We start from the raw sequence: 24,342 nt of genomic DNA on the forward strand, positions 1-24,342 counted from the left end.
TCTGTCTGTCTGTCTGTCTCTGTCTTTCTTTTTTTCTATTTCTTTCTCTAATTCTCTTTCTTTTTTTTTTTACGGCTTAAATTGGATCTACGAGTTTTGCTACAGCCACTGTCTATCTTTCCTCTTCGATCGAAGAATTATCTGTAGATAACAATGTCGCGAATCGATTACTCGGATTTAATCGATTCGGCTTGTCATGCGAATGCGCTACAGTATTATATACGTTGCGAACTCATTTTTCATGATGATAACGAATATCGAAAAGGATCTTTATTGCATAAAGAGCCTCGAAACTTCAAGCGATAGAAAGATCCGTAAATTTTGTTTCGAACTATCAAAGTACTATACCCGAAGGGAAACATGAGAAAGGGAAAACAAAATTTCAGTTTGTATCATCACAAAACTACGCAAGTTATTCCCTGGCAAAACAAGTTTTAACGAACAAGAAAGATTTTTAAATTTTTGCGAAATCTTGATGCATTTTTTTGTTTCGTCGCGATAACACTTTTGATTAAATAAATATTACATAAGATGTAAAAAGAAATTTACAGATTATTATCATTATACTGTTTTAATTCTACAATACTGTTGATTCGGCTGTTCACGGTTAAAGATTCGAGGTTCTTGTTATTATCACGTAAATCTTATGTCAACTTTATTATCGTATCTGTGTCGGCGATCGTCAGATCCCGACGGCTTCGACAAATGTTAATGTCTGTACGCGCTTGATTATACTTAATTGTCTATTCTTCTGTGTGTGTGTGTTTCTTGCGACGCTGAACACGCTGCTCATATTTACGATAGAGATACTGTTCTAGCAGCTTCAACTTTATTTTTACGAATTGTCGCGATCGTGGAACGCGCGGTACTCTCGTTAATGAATTCCGAGTACGACGGTATTAACGGTAATCACGAAACTCGTGCAACAAACGTCCGTTTGCTTCTCTCTTTCGCTTCCGCCAGTCGACGAAACAGTGAAAGCTGCACAAGTAATATAGTTTTATAGTATTACGAGGACAGGAGACGCCACTTTGTCTTTCCATCGATCTTAAATGTCGCGTTGTAAACTTTGTTAGAGAACAGTTTTCGAGATATAGAGTATCTCCGCGCCTCGATAACTTCGGGATTTTTCCCCGCAAATTGGCAGTTTCTGATTATCGAAAATGGAAAAATTAAGTTTGATTGTTTTTTTTACAAAACAACGGACTGAGAGCAAAGTTTTACGTTTCTTTCTCTTTTATCTGAACATTTTTCACGGATCATAAATCTTTCTATCGACGGCTTTATGCGGAATTTTAATCTGATATTATATCTGTTTATATTCCATAATGTTGATGTAAGTTCGCAATTCAGTCTATTTTATAATATGCATATTTTATACGCAAATAGATAAACGATCGTTTTTCTATAAATATTATCTACTAGATGTGTATCTTTATTAACGGGAAAAGAAGAGGCGTGGTGTGTCCTGTCCGGTTTTGCACCGAGAGGTTTGTAACCGAATTGCTCAGTCTGTTCGATTAGTCACATTCAGTCAAGAATGAAAAATTATGTCCTCGTAACATTTAAAGGAGAGGTTCTTTTGGAACACTTTCAATGCGCTTTGGCACGCTCATCTGAAAGTATGATATCACACGTCTCTCCGGCATAATGTGCGCTTTCAGGAATCGAATTCAGTATATATTTTGTGAACACACGAGCGGCTACGTAGCAAATTCGTCTACGTACAATATTTATTAATCTTTAAACAACGTTATTTTACGCACCGCGCATTGCTGATGCATTTATTATCTCGAGAGGAAAAACACTTTTTTAACCAAATTAATTACGTATCCAATTATTTTTGCTAATTTGAGTGTCTTGTTGTAAATTCGAAATGTGGTGCAATCTTCAATGATATATATTACGAAGAGTAATCACAAGTGCTCATGCATATTATAATTTATTCAATTCAGCAGAATATTGCACGTCGACAGTGATATATGTACATATATCACAACGAATGTTTTCGCGTATCTAGACAGGATTTCGTTTACACATTCTGAGCTTACAAATTAGTTTGTTCTTCTTGTGATTACACTGTCAAAAATCCATAGTTATTTGGTTACAAATCTCAGATTTGCAAATAAACTTATATCGCTTACAAACCCTGGATTTGCAAGTTATAATTTTCACAAACTTTCAGGAAATAATGTTTTATTAAAAATTTGTTGTTACAGGGGTTGTAAAGAGCTTTATCTATTAAATTTCAGAATATGTGTGTGATACTCACTATAAATTCAGCTAAAGTTCTCTGAGTTCTGAATACGTGAGTGTTTTCTCTCTCTCTCTCTCCCTCTCTCTCTCTCTCTCTCTCTCTCTTTCTCTCTCTCTCTCTCTCTCTTTCTGTGCGTACTTATCACTCGGCGAAACGATCGCGATCGTACAATTCGCTGCTTCGCCATGCTATTGTACTTTACAGGACGCCTATTCTCTATGGCTGTTTCTAGAGAGCGTACACATCTATGTCGAGCGCAAAGTGTCGACACTTTTTTCTCACTATTCTATCTCTTTTATTATACGATAATTTCATTGATCGCAGTGTCTTTAGTTGCCTAGTTATATACGATGTTTGCGACACAAACGCCCGGATCACTATCAGCGTTTACGTTAAAAAGGCAATTTACGTGCCGTGACATGACACGATTTTCGATCGTTCGTGATGAATCATGTTCTTTTTTATATATAGTTACATACATTCAACGTTATGAGACAATTTATTGTAATAGCGCTTCTCTTCATTTTGCTCGTGCACGAAGCAAATTCAATTTTCAAACATTTCCTTCTCGCCTCCGTTTTTCCAAAAAAGAACTGCTTGCATTTTTCTACATCTGTTTTTTTTTTTTATAATTTATTATGAGTTTTTTTATTTATATCTTTATCATGTTTATATCTCTCTCTTGTACATAATATTTATTCTGTTTATTTATAAAGTAGCAGAAGTATAATATGTAAAATTATGAATTTAATTTTCGTTCATTTGATTGAATAATATTGTTCTAAAGTATGCGTTTTAAATCTCTAACTGATTGTAAGTATAGAGAGATAAAAGAAGAAAAAATTAAACTGTTGATTAAAACTATTGATATGTGCAACTTTGAAATATAAATTATATTTATAAATAATGTTAATATTGTCTCAGAATATATTAATAAATATATTTTAGAAATATATTTCTGCTGTTTCTTTTTGCTTTCTATTGCTATCTATAACTTTTTCTGCTTAATGTACTGCTTCTACTTTACGCTCACATATATTTATATATAAATAGTATTACTCTGCACACACATAACTCTTAAAACATTTACACCGATGATTCAACAATTCGTTTTACAGTTACAACAAAGTTTTCGTAAGTATACGACGATTTACATTGTAACACAAAATTATATTGTGTGATACAGAAAATATTTTATACTATGATCACATCAAACATGAAAACGCATAAAATCGACTTTGTTTTGTTTCGCGTGATATTGAAACATGAAAAATCAAGATTATTATTTTTTATATTGAAACAACAGTGCGTAATTTTTATTTAATTAACTATAATATTTTCTCATGAGGCGTATAAATAATATTGTAAATTAAATTATAATCATTTTAATAGGGAATCAGAGTTTATAATTTGTTATATTAACGTTATAAAATGTTATCCAAAATGCAATTTTGTGAGATCTAACACAACGTGTATTACGTGTATTGTACCTATAATTATAGACATGTTAATTTAATATTCTTTGAGTGCAATGGTGTGCGCGAAACAACAAGGTCGATTTATTGCCGCTCGCAACTGAATCATAATGGATTCGCTGATATAACGATCGGGGAAGTACTCTCTTATTACAGTATACATATTGTGTTCTTTATATATGCACACACACGTACACATTGGTTTCATCGCCCGGAATATCAATCTATCCAAAAACACACCACATGTGTCACGTAAACAAACACACGAGCGAACACGAAACCTAAACCTAAACAAATCATAGATTGTTATCACCCAATCGCATTTTATCCCCATTTTTCTTCCTCCCTTTTCTTCTCTTCCATCCCCGTTCCTGATACGAGACACGCACCTGAGTTTTACGCCAATACGATGCGGAAGCACTGCTGCTAGACGCAATTACATTACGTATATAGGTGACCCAGTTTGCTCTTTTAATGAACCGTAGTCGCATAGTGTTTTTCCAGTTATAATTTCTATTTGCAGGCAATTTTTGCTAGTAGCATACCCGAGATAATAGAGCTCGTAGGCAATAGGTCCAAGTACAGCGGCGAGTACAAGCGGGAGCATGGAAAGAGGTATTATTATCAAATTACATCCTAGAAACAAAAACCATCCTCTGTCTTTTGTCTATTAATTTTTTTACTTTTTCCTTCCAGTATGTATATGTATATACTTATATCTCGCAAATAAATTTATATATTAACAAAGAACGTACGCGCGCGCATTACACGCACTCGCACATGGAAACACTTATAATATTTGACGCAAAACATTTTGCACATTTGCACCCGCGGGCACACGAATACATATACGCGCGGTGACGTTCATCATTGTTCAATCATCGTTCTACATTAATGCAGAACGTCAAGAGCTCGAGGACCGGGTGATGAATGCATGAAAATTTACAGCAGTCGGAAGTATAGGGTACGACTCGTATAACGACCGTGCGTATGCGGTACGATCGTCGTTGGCGTTCCCTTTCGTTTTCCGATGAATCACACGGCGCTCGTCCACGGTGAAAGGTCCAATAAAGCTAGAAGGAAAGAGTTCCATGATCGACACGAGCAAATGATGTTCCAACAAAAACTAAAAAAAGAAAAAAATGTGGAAACGATCGGAATTGAAAACCCCGATATCCGGCAGCGCGCATTTCGCAATCGTATAACAAGCAACTGTCAAATCAAAGTAACAACATTGGGTACATTTTTGCGTGATATGGGAACGTAATTAAAACGTGCGAATTGGGAATGTATAAAAGTTTTTCTTTTATTTCTCTCTTTTTGATCAGTTTTTCTCGCGACTGGATAAATATAAAAGTAAGTAATAATAATGTATATATACATTTCACAATGTGGTGTTTACTTGTAAATTTGGTCATAAAATCGGTGTATCGATTTTTGTTGTATCGCGTTGAATGTAGGCCATTTGCGGCCAGGTAAATGTTCGGCCATCTGCGGCTACCAGAAGTGGACACTTTCTGGTGTCAGTCCAACTAGCCATCTCGAATTAAAGCCGATAAAGCACTGCGGCGTAAATCTTCTCGCGTGATCATTAACAAACGCCAGTACTGTATGTCCTCTCGCTCTTTCGGTGAATTTTCGAAATTGATTCGCGCGTCGAGGGAGTTTTTTTATTAATGATGACCTTTCACCCTGCGCGACACGTCGATTTAACAAAAGAACGTGTTCGGTGGCGAAGATTGTGTGTAAGTTCAAAGCGACGAGAGAAGCAGCTGTGCTTAGGAAGTTTTTCTTCTCTGCATGTATTTTTTATAATCGATCGAAATCTAGTTTCTCTATCGTATACCGATTATCGTTCTAGCACGAAGCAACAAGCATCCGCATCTGTATTTTAATATATATATATATATAAATAATACATAAGTTAGATACACACTATGAATCACAAGATGAAACGTGAGAGAACAGCTTGAAGGAATTTGATACGATATTTCATTCTCCGTTTTAACTTGTTCAAAAAACATGTGATACTCTTAAAAGATAATGTAAATATATAAATGATCTGATCTCACATTATCTCAAACATGGACAAATTCCGTCAAGTTTTCTCGCTCGTTACGAATTACCTATTTATTTATTACCAAAGCACATTTTTTAACAAGTCACACGGTTTGCCAATTTAGTCTGCTACCTTTAATGTATATGAATTTATTTACATTTACAGGAATACAACATTCTTTATACTCTACTGCACCACATTAGAATGAAAACATTAGTGCAACTTGAGACATTTTTTGATCTGCAATTACAATTCCGCTATAGTTTTCGAACGTCAAATCATGTAAAATGATTGCAAAGCATCAAAGGTGCATTTATCTGATAAAAAATACAATTTTTAAATCGCCTTGCATGATTTGATTATATTTATATTTTCTACACACAAAAGTTATACACTACATAACACGTTAGTGTACACTTTTTGATCACATTATTATAGAACACAATTTAGTCGCAAGGCACACTAAAAAAACAATCCTAGCTTCTATTTATCTTCCCGAGTTTTCCCCCGATTAAAACAATCATCATAGATCTCTAGTTTATAGAGCGAGTGTATTTTTAACAGTATTTACAGTTCCAGAATGTTGTTGAGTATTCGAAATCGTCGGCATCATGCGCTGTTATAGTGAGATTGCATGCCGTTAAATTGATTTTTTGCGACACTTCGCGCAAAATGATGACGATATACTTTTCCGCTCTCCTCCCTGGCAAAAAGAAGGATCACGCGGAATCGTCGTAATTGAAGTCAATTTAACGTTAATTAACACTAGTTAACCTCGGATATCATCGCGGCGCGACAAGCACCTCTTGAACAAAGGAACTAACGGCACTGTGTTTTATGGAACGATCGACTTGATACGCATCATTTCGCAAGAATACAGAGACGAGAGACGCTCTCTTGGCATCGCGAACTTGACCTTTCTTATTTAAATGGCTGTTGCGCATCATTAATCTGACAATATGCACAATTTGCATCGTGCTAACACGCAAGTTCCGTCCCATTCAGTGCGATCTAACCATCTTTCATTGGGCGTTGAGCACAATTGGCACGATTGTAGTCGATGCCGCTAATTTGTCAATCTCTCGCGTAGAAAATCAACGCTTTTGCGAGCTCGCGTCACAAGTGGTTGTATCTTTTTCATCATCTTGTTTGCTTGAAAACATATAAAGTTTACATAGTTCTGAATGCAACACCGGTCGCGAACACACAAAGAATGCATCGCATTCTAGTATAAACGTTCTAATGAAGTTGTACATACTTTCCTTCCCGTTCGGCAAATTTAACAATTTCAAAAAAGTTAAGGCTCGAAAGATAAGAAAGTGTAAGGGTCAGAATACAAATTTTTCATTATTCTATTATTATCCACCGTGCGACTGATTTATATCGCGCAACTTACCGTTTGACGATTCAATTCTCTCGAGAGTTTCTGTTTCAAAAAGTCCACAACGCGGTTTGTCAGTATTAACAATCAGAGCGGAACGCGTTCTGGACAGTTTTGAAACAAACGAATTGTCTCGAAGAGACTTATTATGCACTAAGAGATTGCCACTGATGATCTCAAATTTTCTGCAAAAAATGTACATACAACTCACGTTCACTAGTCGCATCGAAACAAATGACTGTTCGCACAAATTGTCGCTATTACGACAATTCACATATATAGACTCGATATACAATTTTATATATAAAATTATATATACACGTATCAGGTCACTATGATCGCAATTGGGTTTTTCAGTCTCGGCTGATCATACTCTCTCATCAAAAACATCTCTTCTTATCTCATAGCGCTTGTATAGCGATCGGAATTATCATAAAATTGGAATGCAAGCACAAGCGCACCAAAAATAAAAGACAGAAAAAAACAAAAACAAAAAAAAAACCAAGAAAAAACACAAAAAATTCAGGCTAGGGGTCTGTTCTGACGGCAACGGATGATTGTGGGTGTGTAGGCGGTGTTCGCCAGCTGGATCCCAGAGATCACGGAGCTCGCCGCGAATCGCAGCAAGTACGGTGGCCAGTACAGCCGCGAGCGTGGACGCAGGTACCCCAGAAATCCACCTACGTGGAAACCAAAACCATAAAAACAAAAAAACCCCTTTTTAACAACTAGCCCTCCATGTTGTCCCAGTAGTCACAATAGATACGAGAAGTAGCGAAGTCGCCCTGGACGGCGAGGTGGTCTCGTCACGCGCGACGCCGATCGTCAATTTTCGTCGCGCGCATTACAGCATACGATCGATCGCTATCGATCTTTTTCAACGCGAGACAAGAAAGATAGTGGAGTTTCCAATTACGGTGAGACACTTTAATTTAGAGGATTGACAACTTTCAACGCAAACGTGCGCGGGCGCGGGTAAATCCCTCCGTTGTTGGAAAACATCGCGAGTAATTAACGTGTTTCGCGCGTTTTCGTTTCTCGCATCTTCGCGCTTCGTCGCGGCAAAGTTTACGAAGAAGCGGACGAGAACTCCGCGACATGATATTTCGGGTAACGAAGTATTTTAATGACTGCGCGCGTCGAGGCGCGTGCGCGCGCCAACCTAGTTCTCCAACTTAACTCGCGACTTTTTTGGAGTTTCGCTTTGACGACAGTCACGAAAATTGTATCGTCTCTGTCGCGACTTTTTTGAAAAAGCGAAGCAAAATCCAACGTGATAAATCTTTCGAGAAAAAATCAAACGGGACCATTCTCGCCATCCGCGATGAACTTGCTCTCCGATTAGTGAATATGTCCCTTCCCGATCTGTCGGCTCACGCTGCCAATCACGAATCCGTGACTGTTAGAGAGAAATGGTATTTTCCGGATTTATCTTGAGCCATAACACTCTTCTCCTCTTGTTTAACTCACCTTGTCTCTCACCGTTTACTTTAACATAACCCTAACGCTATAATTCTCACATCGCTTTTCTTATATTTCCACTTTTTTACCAAATTAGCAAATATATATATATATCTTGGTAACACGTGCTGGTATGCTTGGACTTTTTGTGAAAAGAGAAACACACGAGTTTTTTTACTATTATATATACATACACGTTTATATATACATACACACATATATTAGTAGATGAGATGAATATATATTACTGTTGCATCTCTCTTTCCTTCTCTCTCTCTCTCTTTCTATATATATACACATTTATATATATACATTCGTACGTTGTAACATATATATATATGATTGCCTTATCGCACGGTCACGAAAAGTAGCTCGTTCTCTCCTCATGTCCCTTTTGTTAATTTGTAAAAAAAAAAAAAAATCAACTTTTTCCATTTTTGGATTGTATCTCGGGATGGATACGAGGTTCTTGGAAGTACATTCACGCTGAATAGATTTATCTTTGCTTTTTTATACATATATATATATATATATAGCGGATATTTTATCTCTGTTGTTTTGTTTTTTCATCACGGTGTTCCCACGCTTTATGATATGTATTTTTTTTTCACATCGGGCGCACCGGTTTCTCGCTTTCTGTTATAATGAGATTAGAGGTAGGTTGTGTGGTTACCTTTGGGTGCGGAGAGTTGACTTACGTCGCGTGCATAATGCAACTCGGTAATCTAGTTAACGTGTAGATTAGCTAGCGCTCACTGACACACGGTCTCGTGCCATTTTATTTATTTTTCCATTACACATACACTGCATTATGCGAGTAACATTTGATGATGAATGAGAAATATTACAACGTCATCCTTTCTCCGCGCACGCGGGTGACGTTGACGTTGTGCGACAACTCATTCGTGAGACGCTCAGACCACAAGCCGATACAGGCAACTCTAATTTTTTGTCTGTCAAAGGTAATTAGAGCGTAATATAGAATATAATTTTTTATTTGTACGTGCATCAGTATTTAGGACAAGATCGAAACTTGTCTTTTGCTTTGTACATTTGGTTTGATATTCTGCAAGCATCGTAGTTGTTTCGCTTTCTTCCAGAAAGTTACTTATTTTTCTTCAAATTTCAGGCAGTGAGAATTTAATAAAATATTTTCTGCATACACATAGTTTAATAATGCCTTTCTGAAAAAATAGTTTTTTTTAAGACAAATATCTATTTGGATATAACTATTGTGTGCAATAAGGCTTAATAAACAAGCGAAACGTTTGTTAACAATTTCCATTGTTCGACGACTCATCCCTTGAGAAATATGAGGAGGCTGTTTTTGCGCGGCGATAACGCCGCACTCTCCAGTAATTTTATGGCAGACGTTGAACGATAAAATACGCGGAAACAGCCGTGAAGCAGCGAGTTGCAGTGATGCTGATACTTCTCTTGACGAGTCGATCGGCAACAGTCATCTTTAAACTGCATTTAATGTCTTCGTGACGAATCGCCGGCGCGACATTTAGATCGAGCCGAAAAGAATACTTGATCTTTCTCAGAGAGAATTCGATAATGCTCGGGCAAATTTGCCTCCGAAGAGAATGCCAGCAAACCGTGGATATATATAATATTTCTCTTTTTTTCTCTTTTTCTCTGTCTATTACTTTCTCTCTCTCTCTCTCTCTCTCTCTCTCTCTCTCTCTCTCTCTCTCTCTCTCTCTCTCTCTCTCTCTGTCTCTGTCTCTCTCTCACTTTCTCTCTCTCTTCCCCCCTTTGTCTATCTATCTACCTATCTATCTCTATCAGATTGAGTTTCTTGGCGGCATGTGATAGTGTTTTGGCTAGCCTGTAGACTATCAAAAGGCGATCGACTCCCCCCAAGTGCGGAATGGCCTTTAGAGAGAGAAACACCCTCTCTCGTTCAGTTGCGCGAGCGAGGAGGGCGGTCGTCTCAGGTTTCCAAAAAAGTCGCGAACTTTTATCTTGGCTTGAACAACACACACGGTTCTTGGCATTTGATATAGCGCAGCAGTAGCGGGTACAGACGTAGGCATATATATATATATATACGACCGCTCTTTTAGGGGTTTTTATCAGTAGAAATTGCACGTCTGACTGCGATACACGACGCTGTATTCACACGCGGAGCGGCGTAACACGGCGAAACTTCAAAAATTGTTCATTCTTTCATCGTTTGATGACTCACAAAATGTCGCAAAATTCAATATTTAAAATCGTCTTATTTCTTCGCGCAATACAACGGGAATCTCGAGTAGTAAATAAGAACCGCGTTTCTTATTTACAAATATAGTCTCGTGTATTATCGGACGAGTGTCAAGAGTGTATATAGCAAAATGGAGCGTCTGCGACCTTTCAACTGTGAAGTGCGCGAGTGAAAAATTGATCGGATCTCTACACGGTCTGTGTCTAGTCATCCCCCTCTCTAGTTCGCCGTGAAACGCCGACTCACGATCCCACTGTTAAAGGCACACAGGTAGTCTAGCTTGGGTCACATATCGAGCATACCTCACATCGTTCCATATGACACGCGGGTAACGTATTCGCGACATGTGCAGGCGCATGTGTGGAGGGTGGGATGGGCGGGAGATGAAACGTATGTCGCGATCGTGCACATCCGTTCCGCGTGTTACATGTACGGTGTGCACACACGCGTGTACATATAATGCACAGCGACGGACACGTGGCGATCGACGAAAGGGATATGCATCCGTCCGGAACATCACAGCCTCAGTCGCGATCATCTCGTTAACACGCTATATGTGCATCATCGCAAATCGAGAGACATAAGAGCGGCATCGGGCTATCAGATCGACACCGATCTCACGTTTCCAAGGAACTTAAAACGCGAGGTCATAAATAATTTTCCATGAATCACAAAACACAATTATACGCGCTCACAGACTTCGTTGCCGCAGACGCACCGCTTTTTCGCGAGTTCAATTCCTTCGTTTGGCAAATAAATTTGGCTTTTATTTTTATACTACTGCCACAGTTACTGTCACATTTTAGTTGTTTTTTTTTTGTTTTTTTTTTTAACACCAACACGCAAGCGATACTTATTGTGTTAATTAGCAGATAATGAAGTGGAAATTTTATATATATATATATATATATACATGGGATTTTTTTTCAACATGTAATTTCAGAATTAGCCCACATCGACGATCTTTATAGATAAACTTTCAGCACTTCAGGCTCGAAAGGGACATCCTTGCATCATATATTCGCGCGAAACAGCGAGTGTGTGTCACGAGCACACTCGTTTCGAGAGGAGGAAGAAAGAGATCGACATTAATGTGTGTGCTGTAGCATAGCTTTGTTATTGGTTCCGTTGTTTAATCGTGATTAAAACGATGTACATATTACGTGTTTTCTTCGAGATCTTATCGGAGACGTTACATGTTGTATTCTTGCGCAATTTTTATGTCTTGTGTCGATTATATCATGCGTTAATGTGAACGAGTGATTTTTAACACTAATCAGACACTAACTCGCTAGCTAACTTAGAATTTCCTAATATAAGAGTTCGGCCCTTTATTCCGTTGCATACGTGCGAGTTACTAGTATAAGAAGATTATAAGCGCAGACTCGAGATGAAAGGTGAATCAAGCAAATGCGACATAAATATTTCGAAGATCTGATCGTCGGGGACGCAAAGAGGGAAAGAATGTAATATTGATAAAACTTATACTCAACGATATGATTATCGAACACTATCGAGGAAGCGTGAACGTAGAGTTCGATGAATGGGCTAGATAGACGTGTCGGCACAAAAGTAGTACTCGTTAGGTTAGGTTAGGTTAGGTTAGGCGTAGGTGTGTAGGACCTGTATAGGGTGTAGGTAGCCTGCCCACTCTATCCCTTTTATCTGGAACGTGTTTCGTTTCCAATACATCACTTGTTTCTCGGAAGCGTGGTGCGCATAGCGGTACAGCACTGATAATCGTGTCTCTATGAGCAGCCTTGCGCAAAAAACACCCTTTCCGGTAGTCGAAGTCTAATTCCGTTCATAAATGCAAATATATCCCGTCACTCTCATTTAATACTTTCCTCAGAAAACGAAATAGGAAAGAACGTATAATATTGATGTGTAACCAATTTTGTGACGATTGACTATTCGACGCGACGTCAGAAACAAAATTGATCGACCGAACAAGCGTAATTACTTGTAAAAAAAAACAAAAAAAAACAAAAAAAAAGCAAAACTATTTGCCTAACCCTGTCACACAAGTGTATTGATGCGAGTGTTGTGTTCTGTTCTATTACGTGGTGTAGGCCATATTCGCCAGTTGTATCCCTGAGATAATTGACCTGATCGGGACGCGAAACAAGTACGGCGGCACTTTGAAGAACGAGCGAGGTCGCAGGTGAGAGACACAACCAACCAATTAGCTTCCCCGATTTGAACTCCATTCCTCTCCAGTTCCCAACTACCGCCTTGTCCATGATATTTCTCTCATATACGAAAGATTATGTAAACCTTTGCTCTCCTCTCAGTATTCCTCACACTCCGACACACACACGCCAAACACTTTCTCTGACACGTAAACACACGCGTAATATACACGATATCACGGTCTTTTCCGGATCCTGTGCTCCCGTTAATGCAATCTCCTCTAATATATATATATACATATATATAGAAGCACGAACATTAATTCCCCGTCAAGACACATCTGATACATCCGAGAACAATCCTTTCTTATAAATCTATATATATTTAGAGATCAGTGTGTTAGCATCGCAAAACTGCAGTTCCGTACCAGCTCATTGCACTAGTTGTCAGCCGGCCTTAGTGCAGCCGCCGTCCCTGTCCAGAAAAACATTCCTTGAACACCACCGACCTAACTAAGCAAAACCCTTCGAACGAACCAACCAACCTGTGTCTGCCAATCACAAGACCTCACCCTTACTACCACCCAGCAACTGGTGTTAGCTTGTTTGTTCACACCGACCGCACTTGGGATAAATACGGCTTATCGCGCACGCATAAAGCGTGAAACGCACATAACGAACGGAAAGTTTACGGATATGTAACGAGGAGAATTCCTTCGATCTTGAAATGCGCTGTTTATTTGCTTAAATTTGCATTTCACGTGATAAATTGCGCGAATCTAACTGGAATCTCTCGAGGAGACGGTGTGTCGTATACGGAATGACTCGCGCTTGTTAATTAATTAAACGGCACGATCGCTCGCGTGGTGTCGACCGTGAACCGCGACTCGATCTCTCGGAGGAATCTAAATTGAGGCAAAGTGAAGATAACGCAATTTGCTGTAAAACGAAATGTGCGCGACAACACACGCAACCTGTAACGCTAACAATCGACGCGTCGCGAAACTAACAAGCCGCAGCCTGAAAATTCGCGTAACGAGTCTTGAGTTAATTACTCAGATAGAGTAGACGTCGAAATGTCACGGTCGAGCGGGTCTATTATCGTTAAACGAACCGCGTGCTTTTGATATTAGCCCGAGCTGTATTTCTCTCCGAGTGCAAGGGGTTAACGCCCAGCATGTACCCTGCATTATCCGAACATATATTGAATGCATATATTATATATATATACATATACATATGTAACCCTACTGTTGTTACCACTTCAGTGTAATAACCTTGGTGTTTTAGACAGTATTAATGATCGTTTTTTTTTTTGGTAAATACTCCAAAAGAGGGGGAAAAGGAAGAGGGGATACTTTTTTCTCTCAAATGACACGTATATGTTACCGAGATGGGATCGTTACATAGCGCTCAGAGAGGTTCTGAGATTGAGGACGTCCTCGGTGGGCTGATAACGACGTAGAGATCAGGGACGACCAGATCCTTTCTTTTTAATTGTCATTCACAACTAGCGCAAATGTGGCTGTGATCTTTCGTATATAATAATAAGAAGGAGCCTACACGACAACAACACTCTGCTGACCGCATCGTCGTTCGGAAGCACCTTTTTCGCCCGAAATTGCTACTTTAGATGAAGAACTACACACACACGACAGTAAATCCAGAAGAGAGTTCTGGTGATCACGACGATAAATCTTTCGCGTATATTACCGTTGTCAGTTTTTTTTTGGTTGCGTTTTATGTGGCGCGCGCGCGCGTATCGTCCCGTTACTGGCGCGCGCTGTTTTCATCAGTGTTCCATTAATACTGGTCAGTTTATCCAAACTTTTAATGGCGGCTGTCTCATCAGATACTGGCTTAATGAAACCCGATCAATCTGACCGAAAGGCATTGTGCGGACGCTAATAAATCAAACGAGTACATCGAGCGCGCACGCCAACAATCGGGAACAACCATATAGCAGACACGCTTGTGAATGATTTTCCGGTGAAAAAAAAAAAAAAACAAAGAAAGAAAAATATAAAATTCGCTTTTTTTCCCTCACTGTGCGAACCCGCGCGTACGTACAACACGAGCAATTAATTAATTTTCGCGACACGCGTTTTTTGTGCGTCATCGATCTGGCGATTCTTGCAGCGGTTAGCACACACGCGCAAACGACTTCTTGTGACAAAGAAGTCATGACACTCCCACTCACGACACACACTCACACATCTCGTCACGTACACACGGCGCGTCCGGTTTTCTGTATGTTAGAGTGGAAAGTAATCTTTATAATTCTGGACACTGTGGGCTTGTATGACGAATTCAGCGGCAACGCGGCGACCATGAAAAAGGCCTTATCACGTTGACTGCGATAAAGCCGGGATCGCGAGCGGAGAAGCTGCTGAATTCACGACGAGGTCCGATAATGTATAGAGACACCGACAACGAAAGTAGAAAAACATATTTGAGCATGGAATGATCACGGTCGAACTCTCTCTCTTTCTCTGCTGTCTTTCCTCTGCAAGTCTTTTGCTGATTACTATCTTTTTTTTTCGAGGCACCATACTCGAGTAGTCTTTTTAGTAATCTGTTATGCGGCACTCTAGGAAAGTAGGACTTATGTCACTATCGATGCGCACACGGCACAGTAGAGATTACACTGTTGTAGAAGAGGGTCTTGTGCTTGACATTGTTTATTGCAACGATTAACACACGAATGGGCCTGTACATTACTCATGCGTATGCGATCTAACACTTGTCAGAATTAATCAATCTGTATATGTTATATATACCTAGTCACCAACTCTCTTACAATATATATATATATAGGTACGTGTGTCTGTGTGTGTGTATAGTCGCTCACACGTTAGTTGGTTAAGTTGAATCACCTCCAATCCCCCCTAGCGCGATCCTGGTAAGTTCTTTTAGCCTTACTGAATTATTATTATTACTTACTTCGATAGAAGCGTCATTCAAGTGCCGAACTTTTTCTTTTATTTTTTATTAACTTTATAAACTAGATCATTGGATCAAATTCTTGAAGAGTATCAACGTTCGATTTGTTTTATTTTTTTTTTTTAATATTTCTTTCAATTAAAATGTCTAAACAAAGTGGGTCAAACTTGATCTTATTGTGGCAGCAGACTAAAATGGCACGAAGAAAAAAAAAAAAAAAAAAAAAAAAAAAAAAAGATATTCGGAAAAAAAAAAAAAAAAAAAAAAAAAAAAAAAAAAAAAGAAAACGATTCCCGTCGGCGTTTGTTCTTCTCTCTTCGCGCTGTTCTTGTCTGTAACAATTTCTCTTTGTCTCGCGTCATCGAGATGCGTGTAAAAACTGAAATAAAAATTGCAGCGGGAAAGAGAAGAACTCAAATCGGGTCTGTAGTTGATATATACATATATATATTACTTACATAGAACGTGTACGTGGTAGTTTGCTTGAGAGAGTTTTCCCTTTCTTTTTCTATATTTATTTATCAATATATCGCACACATACGCGTTTCTCGTCAGGACGGATTCTAATCTGTTCGTTGTGTTGGCAGACATATTGTTGTGTGCGGCCACATCACCTACGAATCGGTCTCGCACTTTCTCAAGGATTTCCTGCACGAGGATCGCGAGGACGTCGACGTAGAGGTTGTCTTCTTACATAGGTATGACGGTTTTATAAACATTTTTTTTTTTATCTTTGTCGCTATCTCCAGCGCTGTTTAACTCTTTCGACACATTACGCGCGTGTCGTGGATCGATAACGTAATGGTTCCGAAAGGGTTATCAACTTAGCGCGAAACATTATTTTTATCTTATTAAGTTTTCTTTTCATTAATCGTTTTGCTTTGTTTAATTACGAGCAGCAATTGCTCGGATTTTAATTTACATATTGGGAGTACAAATTAGTTTAGTTCGTTTTTTTGTGTTTAAAAATGCATTTATTTTAAAACAAAATGAATGAACAGATTAATTAAAGTATTGTCCATCGCTGGCTACTACTTTTTCCCATATCTCAGGCAATTTTCGAATTCCATCTTGAAAAAATGACTCGTCTTTGGAGGCAATTCATGTTTGGAGCCAATTTTCGATTTCTGCGAAAGAAGTGAACCGGTGACCTGCCAAATCGTGCTGCATCCTTCGGAACAACCAGTAATCAGAAGGAGCAATGTCCGGAGAATACGGCGGGTGCGGTAAAACATCCCATTTGAGCATTTCCAAATATTTTTTTACGACTTTTGCGACATGAGACCGAACGTTGTCATGAAGAAGAATAACTTTATCATGTCTTTGCTCGTATTCCGGCCGTTTTTTTCGCAATGCACGGCTCAAACGAATCAATTGTAGCCGATACAGATCGTCTGTAATGGAATCACCAGGTTTCAGCAGCTCATAGTAAACAACATCCTTTCGGTCCCACCAAATACAGAGCATGATCTTCGAACCATGAATGTTCGGCTTTGGTGTTGATGTTAAGGTCGATGGCAACGATTGACTTAGCGTAGTAGTTTTTTTTCTTGGGGTTGTCATAGAATATCTTCTCATCTCCAGTCACAATCCGATGCAAAAAACCTTTTCTTTGTTGCCTTTGAATCAGCAACTCGCAAGTGAAAAATCGCCTTTCAACGTCTCTCGGTTTCAGTTCATAAGGCATCCAATTTCCTTGTTTTTAAATCATTCTCATGGCTCTCAATCGTACAGAAAGAGCTTGTTGAGTTACTCCTAATGATTCTGCAAGCTCCTCTTGCGTTTGACTCTGATCTTCTTCGAGTAATGCCTTCAAGTCTTTGTCTTCGAATTGTTTTGACTGTCCAGAGCGAGGCTTGTCTTCAACGCTGAAATCTCCATCCTTGAAACGTCAAAACCATTCCCTACATGATTTATCAGTTGGAGCAGTATCGCCATAAACTTCGACAAGCATTCGATGGGCTTCAGCTGCACTTTTTTTCCAATTAAAGCAGAAAATTAAAACCTCCCGCAAATGCTGCTTGGTTAACACAAAATTTGACATTTCAAACACAGTAAAAATCAAGGCTTTTATATGAAACACAAAAAAAGCGATATAAACTGAATATTATTAGCAGATGTCTAACCTCCTCTCTAAAACCGCCAAAATCAGCTGTCACTATGAACCATTCACAACAGGTGCCATCTTTTAGAAACAGACCGAACTAATTTGTAGTTCCCAATACATGTATGTACACAATACTCTGCGCATTTTGTTTTACAGAAAATATATGTTTGGACGTTTTTTATTTCAATATTTAATTTTGTTTATTCTTATCAATGCTTTATACAATTAAATAACATTTTCTTTTGTTTCTGTTGGCGACTCTGCGGTGAGTATGCACACATACGTTGCCTCTCGACGATCGAGAGATTTTTTGTCGCCAAACGACTCAAAGCAATCAGATTCCGTCCACTTCGCATCTTATCGACTATGTACTTCGTTATTGGCCACGTTTTGAATTGCAAACAGAGGTTTTCCATCGGATCGATGCGCGGATCGATGTGTGTATCGTGAGCGCATGAAAGCCGCGCGTACCGCGGCCACTCGTCGTCGATCGGATCTGATCGCTGTATGGTCGTACGGGATTGGTTTATGTTTTCAGGAAAGAGCCGGATCTCGAATTGGAGGGTCTGTTGAAGAGGCATTACACGACCGTGGAGTTTTTTCAGGGCACCATGATGAACGCGGTGGATCTGGAGCGCGTCAAGGTATCCCCCCCTCTCCTCGAGGAAACATCCTAAAACAACCTACTACACGAAAACCTCCAACCCCTCATCAATGTCCTTCACGTGGCCGCTCGCGCGCTTCTTGTTTCCTTGCAGTTCTTTAGGTTATTACACGGTTATTCGCCTGGGTATAACACGCGTCCTGATGGCAGATCGATCGATACTTACTTAATATTATCCGTACTTATATATCTTGTTATCATTATGTCACGTGCAGCATCTCATATCTGATTATATAACCCGGCCAGCGTATTTATTTTTTCCTTTTATTATAGAATCTAGTGATTTATCCGGCGATTACATGCGTACGCCTGCGGATCATACCAATGCTCGCTCTCTATACGTTCTCTTTAGATTTACTCTCTTTCGATTTTTTATCTTTTTCGCTATATCTTTTCTCTCTCTCTCTCTCACGAAAAACTATATCAAACCGTCTGGTGCGGCGCGATTAAGTGTATCGGAGATTCGGTCTCGTTGGCGCACATATTCGCGGTTTTTCGCGTGCTCGACCCGACCTGCGAGCACTTTGTTGTGCTCGCTCACGTAAAGTAGCGCTTTTCGAATACACGTTGTGAATACAAAACAACGCGGAGCACCGGACGGCAGAAGATATATATACATACATGTATACGTACACGTATATAAAAGCTATATGTATATATATCTTATATATTTACGTAGAAAGCAACTCTGCCTACGACTGCATGGTATGCTGTATTAAGCGCTATGGAGCCGACTCAGCGTGCAGTAGACTCTCTTACTTAGCGACATCTTGGCGTACTCGTTTCCTTTGAAAGTGGGCGCGTACAATTCGACTAATTCGGTATGTGTTCATCAATGAGAGAATAGAACACCAAAGAAACACGTAATTTTCTCTCTCTCTCTCTCTCAAAGGTCACGAGCTCGCTTACAAATTTCTATATTATATTCATTTATATATTTAAAATGAAATCATCGCCGATCTGCGTCGGCCTGCTATTCGACGAGATATTCTCTCGCAAAAAAGGCGTCCGTCAACATCTGAGGTGAATTTGTTATTTAAAGAGAAATCGTATACTCTTTTGTTCGAATCCGTTCAGGAAACCGCCTGATCTCGAACTGGAGGGACTGTTCAAGCGGCACTTCACCACCGTGGAGTTCTTTCAGGGAACCATCATGAACCCGATTGACCTACAGCGGGTTAAGGTGAGTCTCTCTGCTACTACGATCGAACCAATCTGCGCCCTTTTCCTGATATACAAGATATACGCATTAAAATCCATACATATACGATATATATATCCGACACATATATATAACAGCCACATTACCTACTGTAAGCGCCACGTATACTATATTCGATATTTTACTATATTCTTCTCTATGTTTGACCTCGTGTGATTTATCCGATTGTCGTATCTATTTTTGTGCACACGGTACCAGCGTTTTATTGCCGTGCATTTATCACTTCACAAATGCCGTTTCTCAAATAGAATCGATAACATAATCTTAAGAAGTAATATATTCTTTGAATTATATAGATTTTTTAATGATATATATATAATATATATTTTAAAAAGATAGACCTATATATATATATATATATATATATAAAATTTTTGTAAAATTTCAGTTTGTTTTTTGTTTCTCGTATTTTCAAGTTTGTTTGTTTTTTTTTTTTTTTTATGTAAATTCTACCGGAAAAGCGTTTTTAGTTGCAATCGCAAATATTTTCATACGCGTGCCGAACAAATTCGCTTTGGCGTGCGTCAATTCGCAAAGGATTCGATGTGAGATATTCGCAATGGCTGAGCGGGCTACTACGATGATTCCCTCACGTAGTTCCGTCGCGAAAAATCGATGTCGCGAAAATAGCGCGACGTCACGGCTGTTACCGTGGGCGATCGGTAGACGTTCGGGAACTGACGTTGTGCCGATAACAAACGCTATTGTCCTAGGATGTTTGTTGCTTGTGTTTCCCTTTATGCTCGTACACATTGAACGATGTTACACGATATATACCCCCCTATCGGCGGCGTGCGTCTCCATGTGCTGTCGTGTTCGCTTTCGTGTCTCGTCAATTTGCAACGGCTGGTTTCGGATCCGATCAATTATCCGCGAGCTTTTTAAAAGAATCGTAAATGTGCAGGCCTCAAGAGGCCTCCGAGGCCAGAACTTGATATTCGACTCCCGGTAAAATCGCTTCGGTCTAATAGCCTTTCTGTCTGTTTATCTATCTTTTTTTTTTCTGTCATCTCCTCTTTCAGTCTATACATACTCGGCAGGGAAATCCGAGAGAAAAGCAATGTCAATTTCTTCAACACAACACAACACAACACACACACACACACACACACACACACATACACGGTAGAGACACGTAATATCTGTGCACATATTATCTATATTTACATGTTTTTTTTTGTCATACGTTACATACAGTGTCTCATACTTGATATAACCGCTATCACACAGTACACACACACACACACACACACACACACACACACACGAAACATTTATGCGTAGTCATTTACACGTGGAAAGCTCCCTTAAGGTTGTGTGTTGCACATCCACCGGATAGATCCATGCCTGCTGTCAACCCTGAGAGTGGGTAAGTGGCCGTGTATATCTCGTGGTGGGAGACTGGTTTAGCGGACGATTACTTTCCAGACGATATAGTTTATTGTTAGAGAACTTAGTATCCGATGAGTGTGGAAATAAGTCGATCGTGTGTGCGGGGTGTCGGGTTAAGTGTATTGATCCTGCACTGACTGAAGACGAGACGGTACGTTTTCTCTTTGGCTGTTTGTTTCTCGTAGTTTTTTTTTTTTTTATTATACACAACGGAATTTAATGTAAAATTCTTGTTAGCCGGTAAATTAGCATGTAGATAGCTTGTAGATATATATTTCTCCATTGTTCTTCCCCTGATTGTATAGAAGTAGATCAACCGACCTCCACCACCCCCGACGATCGATAAGGTTTGCACATATATACACATTCAAGGAATGCGTCGTAGAGGCTCGCTTTCGTATTACGATCATCGTTTTTCAAGGTTCATTCATTGATTATAGAATCGTGTGACTACATAACGTCGAAGATGCGCACGAAGATGTAAAATACGAAGATGTGCGTTTTAATTGCAACATTGACGGATTTTACGCTGACAGTTTTGAAAATTGATGCACTTGTCACAATTTATATTTAGACACTACTCTCATGCATTGTGAAGACACGAAGTCTTATAGATACAGTTTGTATCGCACGACAATTAACTGACAGCAGAAAAAAATCGCAAAATTAGAAAAAAAAAAAATAGTTGAAGCTTTTATCAGCCGTGCGAATCTACGATTAGGCTGTTATGTCACCGAATGTGCTTTCACATGACTTTGATAAAATATATCGTAGATGCATACATGTCATTGGTATGTCCTTTATTTCGACCGTATAGTATGTTATTACCCTTTTACTCTCTGTAATCTATTTTGAAAACAATCTGAATGCTTTATGAAAAAAGGAAATATACTTTTCACTATTGTATAATTAGATAATTACTTTTCCTAGACTGATAACGTAGACTCTTTAATAGCTTCTCCATACATTGATTTTGTATACATCGATTCGACGATCGCGTATCTCAAATATAACTTAGTTTCTTCTTTACTCTCAAATAAACACGATTTTATTGATTACATAATTCATACTTTTACTTTAGCGCTCTATTATCTACTTTTATTCGAACATACGGAGAGCAATTTCGATCTTGCTATTATCGCTTTATGACCAAACCGCCCTTGTCCGATGTACACATATTCTCCTGTTTACTCGAATCAAATCACACAGGACGAAGCGACGAAGTCGGCACAAAACAGATCATCTCGATGCGTTTTTAGGTCCACGAGGCAGACGCGTGTTTGGTACTGGCGAACAAGTACTGTCAGGATCCGGACGCGGAGGACGCGGCGAACATCATGCGCGTCATCTCCATCAAGAACTATTCGGACGACATTCGCGTTATCATTCAATTAATGCAGTATCACAACAAGGTAAATAATCGCTTAAAGAGCGCAATTTAATAAGTTTTAATTTAATAAGTTTTAATTTAATAAGTTTTAATTTAATAAGATTTCTATAAAATGTGCAGGGATCGCAAATTAATATTCCCAAGTTCGATTTAATTTTTGCGTTTTCTCAAAGAATATTTTTTTCTTCGTAACCATACATTTCTTTCGATGCCTATGTTTTTATTCTGCCAACCGAATTATCTTTGTTTTTAGGCCTACTTACTAAACATTCCATCGTGGGACTGGAAGCAGGGGGACGACGTCATATGTCTGGCGGAGCTGAAACTGGGTTTCATCGCGCAGTCCTGCCTTGCGCCCGGCTTCAGCACAATGATGGCCAATCTCTTTGCCATGCGTTCCTTCAAGACGGTCAGTAAATCGATCGTTCTCCGGCAGTTCGCCTGCCGTTTTTTCTCTGTACTCTATGCATGTCTGAACGCAGTTCCTCGTATAGGTATTTGTTACGATCAGGCTGTTCACAGTGATCGCGTAAAAAAATAGAAAAAAAAAAAAAAAAAAAAAAAAAAAAAAAAACAATCAACCAGTCTCGTAACGATCTCAAACCGTCCTATTTGTTGCGAAATCTACTTGCGATCACTCGGATCTGAGCGCACATTTCTTAACAGAACTCAGGCGGATATTTGTTTCTTTCGAAAGACTAGTTCTTTGATGATCGAATCTTCCTCGCGAATATATCGCTGTTCTCTTGCACGCTGTTACACCATCGCGCGGTGTAAATCGGAAGAGAAAACGGCCGGGGGCGATTTGAGAATTTCGATTACGTCACGGTCACGTCACTTTCCGCGTCACTTCTCCGGGAGTTATATTCGGACACACGAGAGCACCTCTCACTGTGGACAAACGCGCACAATCCGTACATGCATAGGAGCGTGTGTGATTTAGAAATGGTTGGTTGATTGGTACCAGTCGCCCGATATGCAGGCTTGGCAGAATGACTACCTGCGTGGAACCGGAATGGAGATGTACACCGAGACACTGAGCCCTACCTTCATTGGAATGCCCTTTGCGAAAGCCACTGAGTAAGTCGGTCCACGGACCAATCCAACATCCAGCCAGATACGCGCATATCTGATTCAAGAGACGGGACATTACGCGCGCACATTTTTTTTTGTACAATATACATATCCGACACGCGGCTAATCCGCCCTTGCGAGTTTAGATTCGTGTTTGCACGAGTAATCTGCAACCCCTCTGTGCTCTCCCTCGCCTCGTCACATCGATGACGCGACTTCTTGCCGCACGCGGCAAGCTCGAGAGAGGCGTGTACGACCCGTCGATATACAAACCGCTGATTCCGTGTCGATACATAATGTTGGTGTTGCAGCGCGCGTGATTATTTTTAATTCACACGCTTCTTCAGTGCCAGTGTGACGTAGCGAACACGTGGCGCGAGCGATCGATTTCGTCTAACGGAGAGGAAATGTAAGGGGAGAATAATCGCGGTCTTTTGCTATTTTTACAAACTTTTTGCGTTGCACGTCGCGCTTTTATGCCGCAGGGGGATACAAAATTAGAAACTTAAATAAGATCATTTTTTCGCGCAAAAGAGAGAAAGAGAGTCGAGTCTTTTTTTTTGTCTTCTCTCT

The 24,342-nt window shown here is 39.5% G+C and overlaps 1 protein-coding gene across 39 annotated transcripts in view; it reads left to right on the forward strand.

The window, feature by feature from the left end:
• The window catches only part of LOC109859852 (calcium-activated potassium channel slowpoke), a 90,335-nt gene that overhangs the window by 37,187 nt on the left and 28,806 nt on the right, over nucleotides 1-24,342 (forward strand). For 14 of the 39 annotated variants that reach the window (XM_020438466.1, XM_020438470.1, XM_020438479.1 and 11 more), the window contains exons 6-11: nucleotides 12,918-13,009; nucleotides 16,508-16,618; nucleotides 19,769-19,874; nucleotides 22,565-22,717; nucleotides 22,949-23,104; nucleotides 23,639-23,775. In XM_020438466.1, coding sequence (XP_020294055.1) covers nucleotides 12,918-13,009; nucleotides 16,508-16,618; nucleotides 19,769-19,874; nucleotides 22,565-22,717; nucleotides 22,949-23,104; nucleotides 23,639-23,775 — 755 coding nt within the window. Of the gene's footprint in view, nucleotides 1-4,255; nucleotides 4,348-7,743; nucleotides 7,836-12,917; nucleotides 13,010-16,507; nucleotides 16,619-18,565; nucleotides 18,672-19,768; nucleotides 19,875-22,564; nucleotides 22,718-22,948; nucleotides 23,105-23,638; nucleotides 23,776-24,342 lie in introns of all 39 variants that reach the window. The other 25 variants (XM_020438474.1, XM_020438492.1, XM_020438487.1 and 22 more) reach the window with 13 other exon arrangements.

This window comes from Pseudomyrmex gracilis, unplaced genomic scaffold (assembly GCF_002006095.1).
Source record: "Pseudomyrmex gracilis isolate BER0280 unplaced genomic scaffold, ASM200609v1 scaffold_294, whole genome shotgun sequence".
In the NCBI taxonomy this organism is placed as follows: Eukaryota; Metazoa; Arthropoda; class Insecta; order Hymenoptera; family Formicidae; genus Pseudomyrmex; species Pseudomyrmex gracilis.